Source organism: Chlorocebus sabaeus, chromosome 6 (assembly GCF_047675955.1).
Source record: "Chlorocebus sabaeus isolate Y175 chromosome 6, mChlSab1.0.hap1, whole genome shotgun sequence".
In the NCBI taxonomy this organism is placed as follows: Eukaryota; Metazoa; Chordata; class Mammalia; order Primates; family Cercopithecidae; genus Chlorocebus; species Chlorocebus sabaeus.
This window is the reverse complement of record NC_132909.1, coordinates 7,529,595-7,554,885: the sequence shown is the minus strand read 5'-3', so window position 1 is coordinate 7,554,885 and position 25,291 is coordinate 7,529,595. Positions and strand designations below refer to the sequence as shown.

General features: G+C 53.5%; 1 protein-coding gene across 6 annotated transcripts in view; it reads right to left on the bottom strand.

Moving 5' to 3' along the window:
- Nucleotides 1-25,291, bottom strand: part of LRRC4B (leucine rich repeat containing 4B) — a 57,880-nt gene that overhangs the window by 11,633 nt on the left and 20,956 nt on the right. For 2 of the 6 annotated variants that reach the window (XM_073016144.1, XM_007997674.3), the window contains exon 2: nt 22,394-22,725. In XM_073016144.1, the coding sequence (XP_072872245.1) occupies nt 22,394-22,690 (297 nt within the window). In that variant the 5' untranslated portion in view covers nt 22,691-22,725. Of the gene's footprint in view, nt 1-22,393; nt 22,726-23,388; nt 23,493-25,093 lie in introns of all 6 variants that reach the window. The other 4 variants (XM_037991987.2, XM_037991986.2, XM_073016143.1 and 1 more) reach the window with 4 other exon arrangements.

Genomic DNA, 25,291 nt, shown 5'->3' with positions numbered 1-25,291 from the left:
TGGGCTGGAGCTCTAAAACTCCCCGCTCTGCCAGGGGTCCCCAGAGCTTGCTATTCTTCCTCGGAGAGAATATCTGGGGAATAACCCAACCTGGAGCTTCTCAGAGCTGGTTCTCAGAGCTCATTCCCTGGGACACTAAACACCAACAGCAAAAAAACACTCCTATCAATGCATTGGGAGCCTGCACACTTCCTCCCGAGACTCCGGTGCACCTGGCGTGCTGAAGCTCTGTGAACCCAGAGGGAGACAGCGCCTTGGCTTTGCTCAACTCTGGGTTCCCAAACATAATACACATGGGACCCTTCTCACCAAACGCCACTTCCCTGGGAAATGCTGGTGATTGACAAAGCAGGTGCTCTGTTGCTATTTCTATTAATAATGATAACATCAATAATCATAACAGGAGGAGGAGGTCCGGGTCATCCCTGATTGCTAGGCAGAGAATGAGGTGGACTTTAAAAGAAAGCCTGGACCAAGAGGCCGGGCGCGGTGGCTCATGCCTGCAATCCCAGCACTTTGGGAGGCTGAGGTGGGCAGATCATTTGAGGTCAGGAGTTCAAGACCAGCCCGGCCAACGCAGTGAAACCCTGTCTCTACTAAAAACACAAAAATTAGCTAGGCGTGGCGAGGCATGCCGGTAATCCCACCTATTCGGGAGCCTGAGGCAGAACGCTTGAACTTGGGAGGAGAAGGTTGCAGTGAGCTGAGATTGTGCCACCGCACTCTAGCCTGGGTGACAGAGACTCGTCTTGATGATGATGATAATAATAATAATAATAATAATAATAATAAATACAGAAAGAACAAAGGTATTGCTGGTCCATGTGCTGTCAAGAGTCCCCTGGAACTTTCCCCCTTGCTGGGTTACACTGAGATGACCTGAGGCCCCCTTTGTTCCCAGCAAACCCTCTGTGCCCCACTCTCCCCTCCCTCCTTTCAGAGTCCTTTTTCTCAGTGGGGCTCCCCCAGCTCACCTTCCCTGTCCAAAGTGGGGCTGCAGCCTTGCCCATGGGTCGGCCATCAGGGCCAGGTGGCTTCATGCCTTTTAATGCCTTGCAGCCAGCTCCTCCCATTTCTTCTCCATCCCCACAGCCCAGCTCCCGCCTCATCCTCTCTCCCTGGACCCTTGCCCCAGTCTCCTGCCTGGCCTTCAGTCTCTTCCCTCTAGTCCATCTCGGGTCCTGCTATGCCAGAGCTGACCCTGCCTCTGCCCTCCTCTAGACGCCTCCGGGGCTCCCCAGTGCCCTCGGGAAGTTCAGCCTGCATTGGAAGGCCTGCCTGGCATCTGCTTTTCTCCCCGCTCCCCTCTGCATGGCCCCTCACTCGCAGCCCTCACTCGGATATGCGTTAGCCAGGATAAGTTCTTGGACCCTCTCGCTGGGCACTCCACCTTTGCACATGCTGTTCCCTCTGCTCAGGATGCCCTTCCCTTTCATCCACCTGGAAAGCTCCTGCTCACCCTCTTGAACCCAGCCAAAAGGTCTCCATTCATTCCCCCATTGCTTATTGATTGAATGGAGATAAAGCAGCCTGCAGGTGCAGAGGTGGAGAGGGGCTGTTGTCTGTGAAAGGACATCACAATGTCAGCCTTGCAGAGCTGCTCTGAAGGCCTGAGGTGAGACTCATTCAGCTCAGGGCTTGGCACCTGGAGGCGTGCGCTGGGCACAGGTGATGATTCTCCGCAGGGCACGTGTTGTTAGGCTCCTCTTTTTTTTGAGACGGAGTTTCGCTCTTGTCACCCAGGCTGGAGTGCAGTGGCGCCATCTTGGCTCACTGCAACCTCTGCCTCCTGGGTTCAAGCGATTCTCCTGCCTCAGCCTCCCCAGTAGCTGGGATTACAGGCATGTGCCACCACGCACGGTTACTTTTTTGTATTTTTAGTAGAGATGGGGGTGGGGTCTCTCTATGTTGGTCAGGCTGGTCTCGAACTCCCGACCTCAGGTGATCCGCCCGCCTCGGCCTCTCAAAGTGCTGGGATTACAGGCGTGAGCCACCGTGCCCAGTCTAGGCTCATTTTCAGAGAAGGAAGATGGCTCAGCAAGGCCACACGACCAGGACGTGGCAGACCCAGGGTTTGAGCCCTGAGCCTCAGCCCCCTCCATGCCTGTCTCCTGCCTGCGGCTCCTGCCGCACCCCAGGCTCCTGCTGACTCCCCCGGCAGCTCTGGAGGTGAGCATCACATGCCATTTCAGAGACAGGAGATCCAGGCTCAGTGAAGTCAAGTGACTCAGCAGGGTTGCCGGCCCTGGGGAGTGTGCACCTGGGGCTCCAGCCCACCGTGTGTTTTCCAAGTCTGCTTGTTGCCTCTGGACAGAGGACCGTGACAACAGCGTGGCCACAGGCGGACAGCCTGAGGCTGCTCGGCGCTCAGTACGCGGTGACCCAGCCGCAGAGGGAAGGAGGTGTGAAGGGAGAGGAAGGGACACTCCCAAAGGGAGGGGGTGGGGTCCCCCTGCCAATCACTTCAGTAATGCAGTTGAGAAGTAAGTGGGATGGGGGTGTTGCTGCAGAGGGAAGCCTGGTTCTGTTGAAACATGTAGCATAGGGCTGCTTTAAATAGGAGTCTCTTTATTTTGAACAGAATTCCAGTCTATTCTCTCTCCTCTTCTCTGCAGAATGCCTGCTGAGCAGCCTCGTGGGGGATGGTCGAGGCTGGGTTTGAATCCTGGCTTTGCTGCTGACCCGCTGTGTGCCCTCGGGTAAGTGTCCTAACCTCTCTGAGCCCACTTTCCTCACAGGTACCATGAGGTTATTGTGATGCTTGGGATGAGATAGTGAATGTGTGGGGCATGGCGAGCATGCAGTAATCTATATTTTTTCATTGTTAATTCAGCTGATAATGATCATTAACACTGGTCCTGGCCGGGCGCAGTGGCTCATGCCTGTAATCCCGGCACTTTGGGAGGCCAAGGCGGGAGGATTGCTTGAGCTTAGGAGTTCGACACCAGCCTGGCCAACACGGTGAAACCTCGTCTCTACTAAAACAACAACAACAACAACAACAATAACAACAACAAAACCCACCAAAATTTACCCTGGCGTGGTGGCACACTCCTGTAGTCCCAGCTACTCGGGAGGTTGAGGCAGGAGAATCGCTTGAACCCGGGAGGCGGAGGTTGCAGTGAGCTGAAATTGTAGCCACTGCACTCCAGCCTGGGTGACAGAGTGAGACTCTGTCTCAAAAATTAAACAAAAAACAAAAAACAAAAAACACTGGTCCTGTCTCTGGGCTTCCGGTTTCTCCCTCAGCATCTTTCCTCTACACTGGCTGTCAGAATGACCGGAAATGCAGTCTAGACCTTGCCACATCGCTGTTCCCAGCCCTCCCACGGCTATCACCCTCGGCAAAGTGTCAGAGGCCCCTCAGAACCTGCCCTGCTGCCCTCTCCTTGACTCTAGCCATAGTAGGGAGAAGAGAAATGAGAGAGATGCATGGGGTTCCCTCTGCTTGCCACACTCTGTCCAGCGTCTGCATTTGCACGGGCTCTGCCTCTTTTCTACACTGTCGTCCTCCTTGTTCTCTGGAAAATTCTAATTGCCTTCCTTGGAAAAGCCCTTTTTGATCCCTGGTCCCTCATCAGTCACACACACACACTCTTATTCGATCCCTATTGCAGTGACTATAATTTGGTTTCGCACATCTGTCTCCTTGTCTAGGCTATGAGTCGGTATGAGCAGAGACTGTGCTGGGACGATTTCTGCATTCCCAGCACGCTATGCAAGGCCAAGTTCATGACAGACTTCGGCCAAGGTCTGCTGAGTAAACAGACTAGAGTGTCTAAGGCTCTTATTGGGGAACACCCTGGTTGTGCTGGTCCCTGTTTCCCTCACGCTTTTTGGCCTGGGTGATAACGCCAACATGTCAAAATCATGTTGACATCAATATGACAGAACTTGGGAACTGAAAAGCATTGGTGTTCTAGTTCCAACCTATTTCTGTTTTTTTTTTTTTTTTTTTTTTTTTTTTTGTCTCTTTTCTTTTCTTTTCTTTTCTTTTGGAGATGGAGCCTCGCTCTGTCGCCCAGGCTGGAGTGCAGTGGCACAATCTCGGCTCACTGCAAGCTCCGCCTCCCGGGTTCACGCCATTCTCCTGCCTCAGCCTCCCGAGTAGCTGGGACTACAGGGGCCCGCCACCACGCCCGGCTAATTGTTTGTATTTTTAGTAGAGACGGGGTTTCACTGCATTAGCCAGGATGGTCTCAATCTCCTGACCTTGTGGTCCGCCCGCCTCGGCCTCCCAAAGTGCTGGGATTACAGGCGTGAGCCACCACGCCCGGCCCCTATTCTGCTTTTTACCTTCCTGTGCACATGTCTGAGATCATTAAAGCTATATTACCTTTCTTGTGTTTGTCATCATTTTTACTTTCATGATTTCTGTCCTCATGTTTTAGGTATGTCTTTCGATTTTAAGTCAGTTTGAAATCTCTGTTTTTTAACTGGAAGTTTAGCTCATTTACATTTACTATAATTACTAATATATTTGGAATTCTTCCTATAATGTTATTTTGGGCTTTTTAATTGTCCTGAATTTTGTAGCCTATTCTTTCCCCTTTCCTGTCTTCTTTGTATTGATTGAACGTCTTCTGATTCCATTTCTTCTCTCTACTGTTTTAGAATTTATATATTTTCTCTTTATTTAGTAGTTACCCATAAAATTTAACATGCATACCTAAAGACCAAAGCCAGTTAATTCTTCTCTTCTCCTCCCAAATAATACAAAGACCAAAGACTAGTTAATTCTTCTCTTCTCCTCCCAAGTAATACAAAGACCAAAGACTAGTTAATTCTTCTCTTCTCCTCCCAAATAATACAAAGACCAAAGACTAGTTAATTCTTCTCTTCTCCTCCCAAGTAATACAAAGACCAAAGACTAGTTAATTCTTCTCTTCTCCTCCCAAATAATAGAAAGACCAAAGACTAGTTAATTCTTCTCTTCTCCTCCCAAGTAATACAAAGACCAAAGACTAGTTAATTCTTCTCTTCTCCTCCCAAGTAATACAAAGACCAAAGACTAGTTAATTCTTCTCTTCTCCTCCCAAATAATACAAAGACCAAAGGCTAGTTAATTCTTCTCTTCTCCTCCCAAGTAATACAAAGCTGATCTCATCTCTGACTCTAAAACAAAGAGATATCCTGGTCAGCTTCCCAGTAAGGTAAAAGCAGGGGGTGGGGGGGAATCATAATCTGTTAAGTGCCGATTGTTGCCAGAGCTGTGCTAAATGCTCTGAGGTATGATCTCATTCAATCTTTGTGGAAATTCTGTCACATGGGGGTTATCAAGCACATACTCCTGCTCCCTTCATATCTGATGGTTCATAACTGAGAAAATGAAGGCTCAGAGAAGTGAAGTCACTTGTCCCCAGTCTCACAGGCTGCAGAGTTGCGGAACCAAGACTCAACGTCTCGTTAGTCTGCACCACACCTACCCACCCTAAACCGAAACAGCTGGGCTGTCTGTGGGCTTTACAATGCTGTTTGAGCTGTGGGGCCCGTTCATTCTTACATTACCATGTATTGTTTTGCTCATTGGACAGGTATTTTTTGAGAGCTGCTATGTGTCAAGTGTCATACTGGGCTCTGGGGATCCAGCTGTGGACAAGACAGACAAAGCCCTGTCTTCCTAGATCCCGGCCTCAGAGAAGAAGAGAGACACTAAACGAAACAATTATGCAAACAATCATTTAACCAGCAAAGGTGTACACAGATAGTGGAGGCTGCCCTGGTTGCAGGGGAAGGCAGGCCTGGGGCCCCTCCAAGGCCTGATTTAAAACACCCTAGACCAGATCACCTCTGAAGCTGTGAGGATCATCCCCCTCATGGCCCCTGACACAGAGTAGGATGGGCAAGGTGGGGATTGGTTCTTGAAGCAGGTAAATCCCCCTGCGCCTCACCCTAATATCTTTGGCCTGACGAAGAATGTTGACATTTTGTCATACAGTAGAGGACCCAGGCCTGGGGCCACCTCTGACAGCCACGTAGCTGCCCACACTTCCAAGTTCTCTGGATCTTCAGCCTCCATCTGCTGAGCCCACCTCCACCTACGCTGGGCTCTGGGCCAGATCTCAATAACGCGGATGTGAATCCAGCAAAGGGATTCACATAGGCCCCCGTCAATGACTGCGTCCTAACCCCGATGGGGACTTTCCTTTTATCCTGCAACTTGGCCTGCATAGGGGACTTTCCACTTTGGTTGTGGTAGGTAAATATTACTAAAGCTGAAAAAAATCCCGCCGAGATCTGTTGGGGTTTTTAAGAAAATAAATTGTCAAGAAATTCCTTATTAAAAATGTAACTGTGGTAAGAAAACAATTAAGTGAACTGTTCATCTTAACATTATAAATTGCATTTGTTTATATTTATTTATTTATTTATCTATTTGAGATGGAGTCTTGCTGTGTCACCAGGCTGGAGTGCAGCGATCTCAGCTCACTGCAACCTCCGCCTCCCGGGTTCAAGTGATTCTCCTGCCTCAGCCTCCCGAGTAGCTGGGATTACAGGTGCCCGCCACCACGCCCAGCTAATTGTTTGTATTTTTAGTAGAGACAGGGTTTCACTGTGTTAGCCAGGATGGTCTCAATCTCCTGACCTCATGAACTGCCTGCCTCGGCCTCCCTAAGGCCTGGGATTACAGGTGTGACCCACCACGCCCGGCCTATTTATTTATTTAAGACAGGATCTTGTTCTATTGCTCAGGCTGGAGTGCAGTGGCATGATCTCAGCTCACTGCAGCCTCTGCCTCCTGGGTTTCAGTGATTCTCCCATCTCAGCCTCCTGAGTAGCTGGGATTACAGGTGCAAACCACCACACCAGGCTAATTTTTGTATTTTAGTAGAGACAAGGTTTCACCAAGTTGGCCAGGCTGGTCTCCAACTCCTCACCTCAGGTGATCTGCCTGCCTCTGCCTCCCAAAGTGCTAAGATTACAGACGTGAGCCACTGCACCTGGCCTGTTTTTATGTTTTGAATATAATGAGTCAATCACAAAAGTTTAGCAAGTTTACTGTTGTTTGTGTGTGTATATGTGTTAACTTTTTTACATTCAGATTTTAAAAACTTATTTGTCACATCAACTGTCTTTATGATGACTTCTCATATTTCTTCCTTGTCCCTGAGACAAGGGACTTGTGCCTCCCTCTCCAACAGGGACTTCCCTGACTGCCATGACTGGCAGCACTGCAGGGGCCATTGCGGGCCCCTGATTCTCACACTGACCCCGCTCAGGCCTAGACGTCCCTGTCTCCCTCCTCCCATTCATCCTCCTGGGAGCAGCCTCCTGAGCCTTTCTGGGACCAGGCCCTGGCCTGGGTGGAAAGTCTGGCTGGATGGCTACCCCTCCACCACCCCTCCCCACCACCAGGAGCCCAGACAGGCATCTGAACCTGGGTGTAAACAGCAAAGGGATGAGATCTGTATCAGAGGCATGTGCAAGGCCAAGCAAGGCAGCAGGACTTTGCCTAAGGCACCTGCGGGTGGGGTGGGAGAGCGGGGTTAAGCTGAGGCACAGGCCACGGTCCTACACCACTTCCTGGGCAGCCTTCCCTGGCCTCCCCTCACTCCCGGTCTTTCCTGCCCTGTGCTCAGCTCAGCAGCTCCCTGCCAGCTCGTGCACACGGCTACTGGACTTGTGTACCTTCCTTTTTTTTTTTTTTTGAGATGAAGTCTTGCTTTGTTGCCCAGGCTGGAGCGCTGTGGCTCGATCTCAGCTCACTGCAACCTCCACCTCCCGGGTTCAAGCGATTCTCCTGCCTCATCCTCCCGAGTATCTGGGTTACAGTAACACGCCAGCACGCCTGGCTAATTTTTGTATTTTTAGTAGAGATGGGGTTTCACTACATTGGTCAGGCTGGTCTCGATCTCCTGACCTCGTGATCCGCCCGCCTCGGCCTCCCAAAGTGCTGGGATTACAGGCGTGAGCCCTGGCGCCCGGATGAGACTTGCTCACTTTCTGAACCACCTCTTTCTGCACGTGGTGTCGAGAGGGCAGGGGTCTCTGTATGTCCTGCTCTCTGGGCCTTGAGTGGTGCCTGGCACACACTAGGTGCTCAATAAATGAATCAGGGCTGCACTGAATACTGCAGATGGATTAGCCGGGGCTGTTCAGACACAGGAGGAACAGCCCATGCAGGGAGAAGGATGCATGGGTCTCAGCTCAGTTCCTGGGCTCACCTCAGGGTGGTGACAAGACCATGGCGTCCTTGTGAGGATTAAACTGTCTCGATATCTGTAAGCCGTGGGGAAGAGCGCCTGGCACAAGGCAAGCACATCTGTGTCTGTGACTATTTAAAGGCAGGGCAAGTTTCTGGAAGGGTGGGAAGGAAGGGGCTGGGCTGGCTTTTGGTGCCCAGTAGAGGGTGCCCCTGAGCTTGGTGTAGCTGGGAGCGCCAGGCATAGTCATCCTGATCTGAGAAGCGAACAGGGTGGCTCGCAGAAAGGTGTCCTCTAGGAGGAGATGGCGTGGTGACTCTGGCTGGGTGTGCTGGCAGAGGTGTGCAGGTACAGGCTACGGCTGGGAGGCTAGGAAGAAGCTGGGGCTTCCGGATGAGCAAGGACAAGGCCAGAGCCGGGCTGGGCTGTGGGGATGCAGACTGGGACTCAGTGGCAGTTCTGAAACTGAGTCACCAGGGCGCAGCGCCAGGGATAGCTACGAATTAGGAAGCGTTAGGAATCGCATTGAAAAAAACAAGTTCTGCAGCCAGCCTGCCTGGGCTGAGTCCCAGCTCCGTTACTAACCATGAGACCAGGACCGTGTGCAAGTGTCTTACTCTCCTACGCCTCAGTTTCCCCCTTTGTAACATGAGAAGAATAGGACCTACTCAGGGGGCTGTCATGAGGCTGAAATTCGCTGACCCTGTAAAGGGCTTGGAGCAGCGCTGGGGGCCCTGCTGACATTCTCCCGCCCACCCTTGCTGAGCTGTAGAAATAATTGGTCTATTTTCTAGACGAGAAGACAGGCTCAGAGAGGTGACTCAAGGCCTTAGCGTCATTCATGGAGGGGAGAACGTGGGTCTTGTGCCTCTCAGGGCCTCTCAGGCTGCTCGACAGAGATGTGGGACTGATACTCCCACCCAGCCCGTCTCGGGCCTGTCCCGAGGCTCAGGGCCATGTGGCTTTGCAGGACGCCAAGCAATTCTGTTTTTTTTTTTTTTTTTTTTTTTTTTTTTTGAGGCGGAGTCTCGCTCTGTCGCCCAGGCTGGAGTGCAGTGGCCGGATCTCAGCTCACTGCAAGCTCCGCCTCCCGGGTTTACGCCATTCTCCTGCCTCAGCCTCCCGAGTAGCTGGGACTACAGGCGCCCGCCACCTCGCCCGGCTAGTTTTTTGTATTTTTTAGTAGAGACCGGGTTTCACTGTGTTAGCCAGGATGGTCTCAATCTCCTGACCTCGTGATCCGCCCGTCTTGGCCTCCCAAAGTGCTGGGATTACAGGCTTGAGCCACTGCGCCCGGCCGACGCCAAGCAATTCTATGCGTTTGTCAATTTAACTTTAACAGTTGTGTTGTGGGCACCTACAGTTTGTGGTGTGCTGGGGCCAGCAAAAATGGAGATGGACAAACACAATGACATCAACAAACTGGGGGCTGGCATGGTGGCTCACACCTGTAATCCCAGCACTTTGGGAGGCTGTGGTGGGTGGATCACCTGAGGTCAGGAGTTCAAGACCAGCCTGGCCAACATGATGAAACCCTGTCTCTACTAAAAATACAAAAAATTAGCCAGGGGTGGTGGCAGACACCTGTAATCCCAGCTACTCGGGAGGCTGAGGCAAGAGAATTGCCGGGAGGCAGAAGTTGCAGTGAGCCGAGATAGTGCCACTGCACTCTGGCCTAGGTGACAAGAGCGAAACTCTGTCTCAAAAAAACGAAAACAAAAAATTGGAGGGGCACCGGGGATCAGTGGGGTATGACCAGATTCGGGGCACACAGAAGGCACCTGAGGTTGAGATATTTGTCTAGCTCATGAAGGATGACACAACCGTGATAATGGCCTCACTATGAAAGCTGCCAGCACTGCCCAGCAGCCGACCCCATCCCAGGCCCTCTGCTGAATCGTCCTGCACCTGCCGTCCCACCCGCCAGTGCCTGGAAGAGCCTGGCACATGGTGGCCCTCAGTATGTGCTTGTGCGAAGAATGAGACGCATCCGATTTCTCAGCAACTCTGTGACAGAGGGACTGTCACTATCCTCGTTTCACTGATGACAAAACTGAGGCCCAGACAGGTTCAATAACGTGCCTGAAGCCCCTCGGCTGGTAAGTGGCCGGGTTGCGATCAAACCTCAGCTGCCTCCCACGGTCCCAGGCGCTGGCACTAACTAGGTGAACGGGACAGTGGAACGGCCTTCCAGGGAGCGGGAACAGCATGTGTGAGGGTGCTGAGCAGGGAGAGTTCAGGAGATGCCAGTGTGTTGCAGGAAGTGGGAGGCACCCGGTGGGAGACGGGGGCAGACCACGTCCTGGAGGATCTCGGCTCAGTTGCAGCAACAAGGATAAGATACCCAGGAGAATGAAGTGGAAAGAGGAGGACGAGGCTGGGTACAGAGGCTCGCGCTTGTAATCCCAGCCCTTGGGAGGCTGAGGTGGGAGAACTGCTTGAGCTCAGTTCAAGACCAGCCTGAGTAACATAGCAAGACCTTGTTTCTACCAAAAATGTAGAGATTAGCTGGGTGTGGTGGCACATGCCTGCAGTCCCAGCTACTTGGAAGGCTGAGGGAGGAAGAATTGCTTGAGCCCAGAAGGTTGTGGTTGCAGTGAGCCATGATTGCACCACTGCATCCCCGCCTGGACAACATAGCAAGACCCCACTTTTTTTTTTTTTTTTTTTTTTTTTTTTGAGACAGAGTCTTGCACTGTCGCCCAGGTTGGAGTGCAATGGTGCAATCGCAGCTCACGGCAACCTCCGCCTCCCAGGTTCACACGATTCTCCTGCCTCAGCCTCCTGAGTAGCTGGGATTATAGGTGCACACCACCACACCTGGCTAATTTTTTGTATTTTTAGTAGAGACAGGGTTTCACTATGTTGGCCAGACTGGCCTCGAACTCCTGACCTCACGATCCGTCCGCCTTGGGCAAGGCCCCACTTCTAAAAAATTAAAAATAAAAAAAAAAGAAGAGGATGAGCTCCAGGCATTGACACATGGTGTGTGAGGTTCTGTTCCTTTTTGAGCCAATCTCAAAAAAAAAAAAAAAAAAAAGCAGCAGGTGTGTGATCAGACCTGAGTCTGAGGCCACCACCAGGCACTAACTCCAGCTTCAGACCACAGGCAGCTCGGAGCCGCTCCGCCTCTCCCACCTCGGGGCTTTCATCCACTGAGTAAGCGGAGAGACACTCAGCCCATCTCCTTCAGCCCGAAAAGATTTGAAATCTAAAATCAAGCAGGGTAAGGGCCCCAAACTGCAAAGAATCCAAATGCCCATCGGTAGGAAAAGGGTAAAGAAACTGCTATCTTCATCGACAGAATATCATACAATGACAGATAAGGAGAGGAGGAGCCAAGGCTACTAGGAGCACGGATGTGACTCTCATCAACAGTGCAGAGTGAAAGAAGCCACACAAGAGCCGGAGTCTGCACCAGCGCGAAACTGCCCCTAGCAGTCAGAAGTCAGAGAGAGTGCCTTCGGGAGAAGGGGGAAGCAATGGTGGTGGGAAGCGTGTGGGGGACTGAGGTGGGGGGGGTTCCTTTGCTCCCATCTCCTGACCCCGGTGGTATTTACACGGCTCTTCTCTCTGTGACGATCTTTTGCACTGGACTCTTAAAGATTGTGTTCTTTTCTTTTTTTTTTTTTTTTTGAGATGGAGTCTCGCTCTGTCACCCAGGCTGCAGTGCAGTGGCGCGATCTCGGCTCAGTGTAACCTCCGCCTCCTGGGTTCAAGCGATTCTCCTGCCTCAGCTCCCAAGTAGCTAGGATTACGGGTGCACACCACCGTGCCCGGCTAATTTTTTTTTTTTGGTATTTTTAGTAGAGATGGGGTTTCACCAGGTTGCCCAGGCTAGTCTCGAACTCCTGACCTCCAGTGATCCGCCTGCCCTGGCCTCCCAAAGTGCTGGGATTACAGGTGTGAGCCACCGCGCCTGACCGACTGTTCTTTTCTGTGAGAGTGCTGTGCGTCATCATGAGAAAAAGTTAGGAAGAAACTGGCAAAGTATGGGAAGTCCTATTTGAAAAGGGTAGAAACTGAGGCTCCGAGAGGTGACAAGGATTATCTGGGCCTCGAGATGGCGCTGCTGAGGGAATGAAGAGGACAACACAGCTGGAATGAGAGCCAGACAGGCCGCAGTTAGACACGAAGTCTCAGCAGCCTGGGAACGGACGGCAGAGGGCGCACTGCTTTCTCCTACCCAGAGGACCTCGAGGCTGCTGGTCCCAGGCCCGCGGCGGGGGAATGTCCCACTTGACCTCAAGAGAGGTCAGCTCCTAGATTCCCCCACATAGATCCTTCCTTCTGCCATTTTCCTTCCTTCCTTCCTTCCTTCCTTCCTTCCTTCCTTCCTTCCTTCCTTCCTTCCTTCCTTCCTTCCTTTCCTTCCTTCCTTTCCTTCCTTCCTTTCCTTCCTTCCTTTCCTTCCTTCCTTCCCTCCCTCCCTCCCTCCCTCCCTCCTTCCTTCCTTCCTTCCTTCCATTTTTGGTGTTTTTTTTTTCAGACGGACTCTGTCTGTTGCCCAGGCTGGAGTGCAGTGGCACAATCTCAGCTCGCTGCAACCTCTGCCTCCTGGGTTCAAGTGATTCTCCTGCCTCAGCCTCCTGAGTAGCTGGTACTACAGGCACGCACTACCACTCTCAGCTAACTTTGGTATTTTTGGTTGAGGTGGGGGTTTCGCCATGTTGGCCAGCCTGGTCTCGAACTCCTGACTTCAGGTGATCCAACTGCCTTGGCCTCCCAAAGTGGTGGGATTACAGGCCTGAGCCACCGCGCCCGGCTCTCCCACCATTTTCTTCCTTAGAGGGCTCTAACTGGGAAAAGTCTGTCCAATCAAAAGCTGTATGTTTCATGCCCCCGGAGGGATCAGCCACCTGGAAAATGCAAACTAGTGGGTAATTTAAAAGCCATTCTTGGTATTTGCCTTGGTAATGCACTATGGCCAGGGTTTTGTTTGGTTGGTTAGGGTTTTTTTTAGATAGTGTCTTGCTCTGCCACCTAGGCTGGAGTGCAGTGGCACAACCACGGCTCACTGCAGCCTCTGCCTCCCAGGTTCAAGCTATTCTCCTGCCTCAGCCTCCCAAGTAGCTGGAATTACAGGTGCCCACCACCATGCCCAGCTAATTTTTGTATTTTTAGTAGAGACGGGGTTTCACCATGTTGGCCAGGCTGGTCTCAAACTCCTGACCTTGTGATCCACCTGCCTCGGCCTCCCAAAGTGCTGGGATTACAGGCGTGAGCCACCGCGCCCGACTGGGTTTTGTTTTTTGCTTTTGCAACAGAATTACCATCCTGTAGCTGCCCCACTTTGGTTGTCTGGACCTAGCTTCTCCACGATGACTCTCAGGGTGGGACAGACATATATACCTTCTGAGGCACAGGGCGAGCCCATGGGGGCTACAGCTTGCTGGGCGACCTTGGATACGTCACTCAGAGCCTGTGCCTCCATTTTCCAATCCATAAGACGGGAGCAGTCATCCTGCCCTCACAGGAATAAATGGGGTTGGATGAGCACTCCCTGCCCCCCTGCTCCAGGTAAATGCTTTGAAATTTTAGTTTCTTTTTCCTCAGGAAAAGGTGAGCAAATTCCAGTATAGACTTTTTTTCTTTCCAGCTTGCATAGGATTTTATACTTAGTATTTTAAAAGTTTAATTTGTTCTGATTATAAAAGTTATTGGCTGGGCACGGTGGCTGATGCCTGTAATCCCAGCACTTTGGGAGGCCAAGGTGGGCGGATCAAAAGGTCAGGAGATCAAGACCAGACTGGCCAACACGGTGAAACCCCATCTCTACTAAGAATACAAAAATTAGCCAGGCGTGGTGGCAGGTGCCTGTAGTCCCAGCTACTCGGGAGGCTGAGGCAGGAGAATGGCGTAAACCCAGGAGGCGGAGCTTGCAGTGAGCTGAGATCTGGCCACTGCACTCCAGCCTGGGCGACAGAGCGAGACTCCGTCTCAAAAATATATATATATATACTACTTAAGTTTTAAAAGTGAATTGGAGATCCTATTCACATTCTTTGAAAGCTCAGTATTACGTTTTGAGCATTTCCCCATGTTGTCCACTATTCTTTGAAACTCTGTTTTAGATAGCTGCATAATATTCCATTGTAAGCGGCACAGTGATTGATTGAACCCAGGGGTCCCCAACCCCTAGGCCACAGACCGGTACTGGGGGGTGGCCTGCTAGGAACCAGGTTGCACAGAAGGAGGCGAGCAGCAGGCGAGCGAGCATTACAGTCTGAGCTCTGCCTCCTATCAGATCACTGGCGGCATCAGATTCTCTTTTATTTAAATTACAAAAAAAAAATTTATTTTTGAGAGTCTTGTTCTGTTGCCCAGGCTGGAGTGCAGTGGCACGATCTCAGCACACTGCAGCCTCTGCCTCCCGGGTTCAACTGATTCTCCTGCCTCAGCCTCCCAAGTATCTGGGATTACAGACACACCTGCCACCACGCCCGGCTAATTTTTGTATTTTTAGTAGAGACAGGTTTTGCAAACTCCTGACCTCAGGTGATCCACCCACCTCGGCCTCCCAAAGTGCTGGGATTACAGGCCTGAGGCACCACACTTGGCCAGCATTAGATTCTCATAGGAGTGTGAACCCTATTGTGAACTGTGCAGGCGAGGGATTTAGGTTGCTTGTTCCTTATGAGAATCTAATGCCTGATGATCCATCACTGTCTCCCATCACCCCCAGATGGGACCATCTAGCTGCAGGAAAACGAGCTCAGGGTCCCACTGATTCTAAGTTATAGTAAGTAGTATAATTATTTTATTATATATTACGATGTAATAATAATACTAGAAATAAAGTGCACCGGCCAGGCACGGTGGCTCATGCCTGTAATCCCAGCACGTTGGGAGGCCGAGGTGGGCAGATCATGAGGTCAGGAGATCAAGACCATCCTGGCCAACATGGTGAAACCCTGTCTCTACTAAAAATACAAAAATTAGCTGGGCATAGGCCGGGCACGGTGGCTGATGCCTGTAATCCCAGCACTTTGGGAGGCCGAGGTAGGCGGATCATGAAGTCAGGAGATCAAGACCATCCTGGCTAACACGGTGAAACCTCGTCTCTACTAAAAATACAAAACAATTAGCCAGGCGTGCTGGCGGGCGCCTGTAGTCCCAGCTACTTGGGTGGCTGAGGCAGGAGAATGGCGTGAACCTGAGAGGCGGACCTTGCAGTGAGCCGAGATGGTGCTACTGCACTCCAGCCTGGGTGAAAATGCAAGGCTCCATCTCAAAAAATAAAATTAAAAAAAAAATTAGCTGGGCATGGTGGTGTGTGCCTGTAATCCCAGCTACTCGGGAGGCTGAGGCAGGAGAATCGCTTGAACCTGGGAGGCGGAGGTTGCAGTGAGCCAAGATTGTACCACTGCACTCCAGCCTGGTGACAGAGCGAAGCAAGACTCTGTCTCAAAAAAAAAAAAAGAAAGAAAAAGAAATGCACCAGAAATGTAATGCCAAAACCATCTCCTCGGCACCCCAGTCCATGGAAAAATTATCTTCCATGAAACCAGTCCCTGGTGCCAAAAAAGCTGGGGAGCACTGATGTAACCAGTCCCTTGTCAGCACGAGTTGAGGCTACTTCTAAATGTTGGAGTCGGGCCATCCTTAAACACAACTCTTTGAAGCCCCTCTAATAATTTCCATAGGATGGATTGGTTTGTTCCTTAAGCTGGAACCACACTTACTTGCCATACAACCTCATAGTGGGCCCCAGGAGGGCCCCAGGGCCGCCCGCTAAAAGCCCTGGGTAGATTCAGCGGTACTTTGTTAAATTAAGTACATGAATATCCTATGGCCTGGCAATTCCCTCTGGATATATATTCCACAGAAATGATCACGCAGCTCCCAGAGGGGTCCTGAGGGAGGATTTGCGGTGGGGCAGCTAGAAGCCTCCGGGATGTCCAGTCTCATCAGGAAGCAGTGGGGGACTTGGCAGGTGGACGGGGGTGGGTGCCCATCAATTCTGCAGCAGCGACAGCAGCAGAGTGGACACACGCAGCAATGTGAACCTCTCTCAGAAACACAGGCCGAGTGAACACAGTGAGACAAAGACAGCGATCTTAACGCAGCTTCCTCTGCATAAATTAAGAATACATGCACACGAAACAACAATATCCATTTTGCAAGAACACACACAAGCAAAAAATCCACAGTGAACACATTAGGAGGACTTTCTGTGAGGAGAGGGGAAGGCGGGGATACGAGGATAAAAGGGAGGGAAGGAGGAAGGAGTCGGTCGGTGAGGACCACGTGCCTGACTGAGGAACAAGGAGTGGACAGGCAGGGCCCAGCCGAGGTGGCGCAGCTGCCCCCCAGGCCCCGAGGAGATGGAGGAGCAGATCTGCACCCGGTCTTCTCCCAGGGGTCCAGGGCATGTGAACTGGGGGAAGGCAGTCTCCAGGCCTCTGCCTTAAAAGGCATTTCTGGAGACTCCAGGCTTGCAGGCCCTACCAATCTCAAAAAACAGTGATGGGGCTGGGGGAGGGCCTCAGAAGATTGCTGATTTTTTTTTTTTTTTTTTTTTTGAGACAGAGTCTTGCTCTGTCACTCAGGCTAGAGTGCATTGGCACGATCTCAGCTCACTGCAGACTCCACCTCCCGGTTCAAGCCATTCTCCTTCCTCAGCCTCCCAAGTATCTGGGACTACAGGCATGCGCCACTATGCCTGGCTAATTTTGGTATTTTTAGTAGAGATGGGGTTTCACCATGTTGGCCAGGCTGGTCTCGAACTCCTAACCTCAGGTGATCTGCCTGCCTCAGCCTCCCAAAGTACTGGGATTACAGGCATAGCCGCCACCCTGCCCAGCCATGATCTTTTAAAAAACACATCCTCTGTCTTACTATGGGGACTACCTACCGTCCCTGTCATGTGGCAGAAGAACATTTTAACCCTCTCACCAAAGATGAATGGCAATGTTCTAGCCTCCCAGAGAGAGGCCAGCACCGTCACCCTGCGGACTTAAGAGTCCCTCAAAGTCCCCACGAGGTTCTTGCTGCCCGCACTGCGCCCAGGCCAGGGGCAGGCGAGAACAGGTGACAGGAGTCTCCTAGCCAAGCTCACGGGAAGGCGTTGCAGGGATTCACGTCGGCTCCCACCGACAGATGGCTGCAGGGCCGCTGCCAAGGATCTGGGCAGGAGCTTGGGAGCTGGCCTCCCATTTATAGGCAAACAGCTGCTGGGCACCTACTGCATGCTAGGCTCGGCCCTAGGTGCTGGGGATCCAGCAGGGAACAGTGCAAAGTCCCCGCCTTCATGCAGGTGGCGGCACAGCAGGGGACAGATGACAACCAAGGCGGCAGGCCACACGGGAGGCTCTCGAATCCCCAGAATTCAGCCTGTCGCTACCAGTGCTTCAGTGCCAGGCCCTGGTGTGTGTGTGTGTGCGCGTGTGCGTGTGTGTGTGCGCGTGTGTGTGTGCGTGTGCGTGTGTGTGTGTGTAAGGGAGGAGTACACTCAAATGAGGAAGCCACATAGAACTCACAGGGTGGTGCTTCTGTCATCATCCCTCAGACCCAGAAACTTCGCTTCTAGGAATTTATCCCAAGGGCAGAGTCCAGAACATTAGGAAGAATGAGCCAATGGATGTGCCCCTGGTGTTGTTCATATCAACTCAGAAACTGTAAATAAGGAGGCCGAGGCTCATGGCTGTAATCTCAGCACTTTGGGAGGGTGAAGTGGGTGGATCCCTTGAGGCCAGGAGTTCGAGACCAGCTGGGTCAATATGGTGAAACCTCGTCTCTACTAGAAAGTATAAAAATTAGCCGGGCATCGTGGTGGGCACCTGTGGTCTCAGCTACTTGGGAGGTTAAGGCAGGAGAATCACTTGAACCCAGGAGGTGGAGGTTGCAGTGAGCCAAGATTGTACCACTGTACTCCAGCCTGGGCAACAGACTCCATCTCAAAAAAAAGAAGGGCCTGGTTAATAACGGGATGCTGGCTGGGTTGCAGTGGCTCACACCTGTAATCCCAGCACTTTGGGAGGCCAAGGCGGGCAGACCACCTGAGGTCAGGAGTTCGAGACCAGCCTGCCCAACATGGTGAAACCCCGTTTCTACTAAAAATACAAAAAATTAGCCAGGCGTGGTGGTGTGCGCCTGTAATCCCAGCTACTCGGAAGGCGGAGGCGGTAGAATTACTTGAACCTGGGAGGCGGAGGTTGCAGTGAGCTGAGATCATGCCATTGCACTCCAGCTTGGGCAATAGAGACTCCATCTCAAAAAAAAGAAAAAAGCAAAAACTCCATTTACAAATCAGCAGCAATTGTGCAACGCACTGCGCATGGGTTGGGAGGGTGTCCGAATCCAAAGACACCAAAGCGAAGGAGAGCTACCCGTGGCTGTGGATTTGTGGTTGGCTTCTGTCCTGTTTTTACTTAGGTATATTTTCTAGTTTTCCTCAATTAATTTGTATTCATTCTGTAATAAGTAATTAAAAATACACTTCTGGCTGGGTTAGGTGGTTTATACCTGTAATCCCAGCACTTTGGAAGGCCAAGGTGGGGGAATTGCTTGGGCCCAGGAGTTCAAGACCAGCCTGGGAAACATAGAGAGACCCTGTCTTCATAAAAAAGGGGGGGGAAAAAAAAAGGTCGGGCGCGGTGGCTCATGCCTGTGATCCCAGCACTTTGGGGGTCTGAGGCAGGTGGATCATCTGAGGTCGGGAGTTTGAGACCAGCCTGACCAACATGGAAAAACCTTGTCTCTACTAAAAATACAAAATTAGCCAGGCGTGGTGGCGCATGCCTGTAATCCCAGCTACTCAAGAAGGCTGAGGCAGGAGAATCGCTTGAACCTGGGAGGCGGAGGTTGCAGTGAGCCGAGATGGTGCCATTGCACTCCAGTTGGGTAACAAGAATGAAACTCCGTCTCAAAAAAAAAAAAAAAAAGTAATCCCAGCTACTCTGGAGGCTGAGGCAGGAGGATCACTTGAGCTAGGGAAGTTGAGGCTGCAGGGAGCCATGATAGCCCCACTGCCCTCCAGGCTGAGTGACAGAGTGAGACCCTGTCTCTAAAAATGAAACCATTTACATAGACACAGGAAAGAGCCAGGAAGGTATTAAAATAAAATATAAACAGTAGTTATTTATATCTGGTGATGGAACTACGGTGATTTTTTCACTTTTTTATTTGGATAACTAAAAAGTTATTACTTTTTTGAGACAGGGTCTCTCTGTTGCCCGGGATGGAGTGCAGTGGTGAAATCTCAGCTCACTGCAACCTCTGCCTCCTAGGCTCAAGCAATCCTCCCACCTCAGTCTCCTGAGTAGCTGGGACCACAGGCGCATGCCACCATACCTGACTAATTTTTGGTTTTTTAGTGAAGATGGGGATTCGCCGTGTGGCTCAGCCTAGTCTCAAATTCCTGGGCTCAAGCAATCCACCTGCCTCAGTCTCCCAAAGTGCTGAGATTACAGGCATGAGTCACCGCGCCAGGCTAAAAATTATTAAGTTTTAAAAAGCCTCTGGGCCGGGCGCGGTGGCTCACGCCTATAATCCCAGCACTTTGGGAGGCCGAGGCGGGTGGATCACCTGAGGTCAAGAGTTCGAGACCAGCCTGGCCAACGTGGTGAAATCCCGTCTCTACTAAAAATATAGAAATTAGCTGAGCGTTGGCCGGGCGCAGTGGCTCAAGCCTGTAATCCCAGCACTTTGGGAGGCCGAGACGGGCGGATCACGAGGTCAGGAGATCGAGACCATGCTGGCGAATACGGTGAAACCCCGTCTCTACTAAAAATACAAAAAAAAAAAAAAACTAGCCGGGTGAGGTGGCGGGCGCCTGTAGTCCCAGCTACTCGGGAGGCTGAGGCAGGAGAATGGCGTGAACCCGGGAGGCGGAGCTTGCAGTGAGCCGAGATTGTGCCACTGCACTCCAGCCTGGGCGGCAGAGCGAGACTCCGTCTCAAAAAAAAAAAAAAAAAAAGAAATTAGCTGAGTGTGGCAGCAGGTGCCTGTAATCCCAGCTACTCAAGAGACTGAGGCGGGAGAATCGCTTGAACTCAGGAGGTGGAGGTTGCAATGGGTCAACATTCCGCCACTGCACTCCAGCCTGGGAGACTGAGTGAGACTCCGTCTCAAAAAAAGTGAATAAATAAATAAATAAATAAAGAGCCTCTGATTACGCTCGACGTGGTCCATGCCTCATGCTGTCTGGGATGTGTCCACTGAGGGAGGTCAAGCCCACTGACAAACACTCACAAGCATCCACTCTCATGAATTGGACGAACACACCCTCCATCCCCGTCTCTGGAGGTGGTGCAAGAACCCCTGGTGGTGGGGGGGGAAATGAGAAATGGAGGTATCTGTATTCCTACTGATGCTTTTCACTCTCTGACAACGTCCACCTCGGTGTGTGCTTTACCAGGTGCGTGATATATGGAGGGAGTGGGCCTGTGCGTCACTTATCATAAATCATAAATGAACATACATCCGCTGGTGGCGCTTAGCACATGTTTGTGGAACTGAATTGTTCACTGAGCACCCCCCCCCCCCAAAGAGATACAGGTCCAGGTTTTACGACGGCGCTGTTGCCACGGCCTGGGGCTGCTGGTGAGTGGTGTGGGTGCCTCCCCGTCCCACGCTCTCCCTGGCCATTTCTCTAAAGCGCATTTTCCTGGCGTGCCGTTCCATCCATTGGCTCCTTTTCCTCCTCGTTTCTTCCCCACTAGAAGGTGAGCTGCCGGGGCTAGGGCTGGGCTTTGCCTTGCTCGTTCACCACCCAGGACGGGGCTTGGCGCAGAGCCGGTGCTGCTGGTGTCTGTTGAATGTCACGTGTATAAGTAGGGGAAGGATAGAGTGCAGGGAAGCCGGGGGCAGGTGCATGGGGACCACACAGTGCGGAATGTCACCTGCTCAAGGGAGACATGGACGGATTGGTGGAGACTGCAGCTAGGGAGATGCAGGGCAGACTCAAAGCAAACTGGCAGACATGGGAGCCTGTGGGGGGTGGGTGTGGACAGAGGGACAAGACCTTGCAAGAGTAGGGGGTGGTGACGAGGCCCCTGATGTTTCTGGACCCCTTTGCTGGCCCTTGCCCCACAGCCACCAAGAAGAGACTGCTCCCCTTAGAGGTTCCCTTTTTTCCCTGAGTCTGACTCTCAGGATAGTCAGATGGGAGCGGCCAAGTCCTCCCCCGCCTTCCCAGGGACCAGTCAGAAGAGCAGCTGCACTTCTATTTGGAAGGTTAGATCTGGGGGAGCTGGGACCTCTGGCACGGGCGCCCTCTTCTCTCCCAGCTTTACAGGCTGGGGCAGGAAGACGCTTGCTTGGAGGCAGGAGTTGGACCAAATCAACCTGGGGTAATGATCCCCCAGGAATCACTGGCAATGCCTGGAGACATTTTTGGAACTGGGGGTGGGGTGCTACTGGCATCTAGTGGCCGGAAATGCTGCTAAACATCCTACAGCACACAGGACAGAGCCCCCCACCCTGCCCGCCAAAGGATGATCTGGCCCCAAATGTCAATAGGGCAGAGACTGAGAAGCCCTGCTTTCTAATAGCACAGCTCTGTCCCCCCAAGCCTTCGCTTATGGCCTATCCTAATCAGAGTCATCATTAATCGAGTGGCAGCTGCTCCATCCTGAGCAGCAGCCACAGGCCACCACGGCGCCAGGCACCAGAGCGATCTCAGCCTCTCTGCTCTCCAATTCTCACACCAGCTCCAGGAAATGGGGACGCAAACCCTGCACTGCCCGGCAAATGACCATGGCAACGCCTCCCATCCTCTGACCACTCGCCAGGTGCCAGCACACAGGCTAAAGCCCTAAGTACGAGACCCACAGTCCTCAGCCCTCACAGCAACGCCTCAACACATGGGCTCGCATCGTCCCCGTTTTTCAGATGAAGAAACTGAGGCTCAGAATCATGCCGCCACCTTCCCAAGGCCACGAGGGAGTGTGGTGGTGCAGATGCCACAGAGGTCCCCACGGAAGGGTTGCTCTCCACACCCCAGTGATTCCAGGGCTTGGCCTAGGCCGACCCGCCTGTCCCGTGCTGGGGGCTGGGCAGGCGGCCTGCACTTGGACCCCAACACAGTGGCTCAGAGACAGGGAGCACTGTGGTCCCAAAGCCCAGAGAGCCCCCACTCCACCTCGGGAGCCCAGCTCCAGGTGATCGGATGCAGACCCGCAAGTCCACGGGTGCTGGAGACAGGGAAGAGCCGGTGTGGGGAGGCCCAGAAGGGATGGACTGCATCTGCACGTCTCCCCAGTGCCCCCCTCCCTGGTCCCCCTCCACCTGTTGGCCCTGCATACCTGGATGCCGTTCTCCTGCAGGTTCAGGTACCGTGTGTTGACCGGGATGCTGGCTGGGACCTCGGCCAGGTCTCTCCGTGTGCAGATCACCCGGCTGGCCTGGTTGCTGCAGGAGCAGGCCGCGGGGCAGGAGGTGGCCGGTGGGGAGCCCCCTCCGGCAGCAGACGTCACGGCCACTCCACCTCCACCGGCCCCCAGGGGTGGGGAGAAGAGCCAGAGGAAGAGCAATGCCCCGTGGGGCCAGGACATCCTACCAGGCGGCAGCGGGGGGCACGGGGAGCCGCGGGCACGCGCCATCCTCAATGTTCATGCTCCGCGTGGACGCTGGGGGGCTGTGGGTGGGGGAAGAGAGAGGGGAGAGGCTCAGTGAGGGACAGGAGCCCACGTGGCCCGGGTGCTTGCCAACACCCAGGCAGCCCCATCGCCGCCTCCCTGTCCCATGCCCAGAACCAAAGGGGCAGGGAGGGCGACAGCCGCCAATGGACCCACCCAGCAGGCTGGGGCAGACAGAGGGAAGCGTGGCCCGCCCAGCCCAGCACTAGCTCATCCTCTCCATGCTGGCAAGACTCTACGCCCATTCTGCAGCGGGGAAAACTGAGGCTAGGGGAGAGGAAATGCCCGTCCAAGGTCACTCAGCCAGTAAGTGCGGAAGTCGTCCAGATTCAAAACCCAGCTCTTTGCATGATTTCAAAAAGGTAGATCCATCAGAGGAGTGAGAGAGATAGACAGACAGACAGACAGACAAGGCGAGGGGGCAGAAAGAGGGAAGAGCAAGCCAGGCGGCGAGGACCTCGCTCCCATCCCAACACCCACCCGGTCCCCTCGCCACCTGCATGATCCCCTGTGGGGTGGGTCCCAGCCTCCTCTCCCCCCCACTCCCACTCCCTCTCCCCCTCCCAGGGATGTTAGCGAAGAGATGCATTTTCCCCACCCCCTGCACCCTCAGCTAAACCGAAAGCCCCTCTGCTGCACACCCTCCTGTCACCGCTGCACACCCTCCTGTCACTGCTGCACACCCTCCTGTCACCGCCCACCCCGTCCAGGCCCTGTGGGGTCCTCGTGGCGGCTTCAGAGATTGAAATCAGACTCATGGGAGGACCTGAGGGAGAGAGGGGTGAGGTAGCAGACAAGGCAACCGTGGAGGTGACAGGTGTGGGCAGGTGAAGGGAGGGCTGGGAGGCAGCTGGGTGAGGAGGGAGGAGACTGGAGTTTGTGTGTAAGGGGGGCTAGGGACCTGGCAGGGGGCAGCACAGGCTGAGAGGCCACCAGCTGCACCCCCTCCTTCGCCCAGAGACTGTGGGTGCTCCAGGCAGAGACAGCCCCGGTGGGACTCGTGCCAGCTGCTGCCGCAGGACCGAGCTTGGTTTTCGGGGAGGGGATGGGGAAGGAAAGGGGGTCCAGGGACTCTCCCTGGGTTCTGGGAGGAAAGCAGACCGTGGGGATTCGGGTCCTCTGAGAAGTCAGGCTGTACCTCCCCAATCTGTCCTGCCCCGCCATTTCCATAGAACCAGAGAGGGAAAGGGGATGGGCGAGTCACAGCAACAGCAACGATACCGGTAACAATAGCCTCTCCGGAACACTGGGTAAGCCCTTGCAATGCAGCAAACTGTATCCCGGTCGGCTCGTGTAAGCCTCGTAATGACCACAGGAGAAAGCTGTTAGGATGCCCAATTTACAGATGGGGACACTGAGGCACTACGAGGGAAAATGGCCTATCCAAGGGCACAGAGCAGGCTGGGATGGTGCAGGGAGGGTACTTCGGCCCTGGGTCTACCCTCTGGTTCCCAGCCCTCCTTTGCATGCAGCATCTCTGAGTACACACAAATACACCCACACCAGCAGGCTCTGCCCCAACACAGGCCAACCCCAAACCGTTCTCAAGAGACCGGGAGGAGAGCAGGTCACACAAACACGCACACCAACCCACTCACATACTAAGCAGTGATGGGCACGCCCTCTCACGGTGGACTCTCAGGGCCCCCGACACAGGCTCACCCCCAGGCACACAGCCGTGCACACACACAGTGACTCCCTCCTCCTGCAGTTTCCAAGACCATTTTAACCCAGATAAAAATGTGTGTGCATACATCTGTGTATCTGAGTGCGTGTGTGAGAGCGAGGGCTAGACAGAGACACAGAGAGACAGCGAGAGACAGAGACAGAAGCAGAGGCAGAGAGACAGAGGGGGAAGAGGGGGCTGGGGAGAGAAAGAGAGAGAGGGAGAGGAGAGGTTGGTTGGTTCTGTGTCTGCACCCGGGCTCATTTTTCTCCTGGAGGGCTGGGGCCGTGTGTCCGTGTCTGACTGTGTGAGTGCCGTGAGGGTCTTCATCTTCCTGAATGTGAACAGGGAGGTCGGTGCCCACTCCTTATCCTGGGTCTGGGGCTCCCACCTCTTAAGACCCTGGCGATGATCCAGCCCACACCCTCTTAGCCAAGGGGCTGGCACAAAGCGCAGGGCCTGGATTTGGGGGGGGGCGCGCCCGCAGGGCCTGTGGGAGCCCACGGCACCCACCCGGGCCTCCAGGCCTGCCGCTGCTGTGTCTACCTCCGCATCTGTCCCCAGCTCTCCCGCTGCCAGTCCGCATACCCCCACCCCCATCACGGCTTCTGCAGTGACTCGGCCTCCCTCCCCTTCCCCCTCTCGCCCTCCGCCATCTCCCGTCCTTTTCTCCCCCCAACCCCACGGTGGGGGACACTCACCCTGGTGGTTTGGCTTCCGCTGGGCCTCTCCCTGCGCCCAGGCCCCCCCCTCCACATGCCTCCAGCCAGCCGGGGTCTCTGACTCCCCAGTTCTCCAGGGCTTCCCGTCGAGATCGTGCTGGGGGGGGCGCAGGGGCTTCTTGGGTCTCCCCGCGCCCCCCCCACTGGTCTGTCGCCCTTCCCACCCCTGGGGGGAGG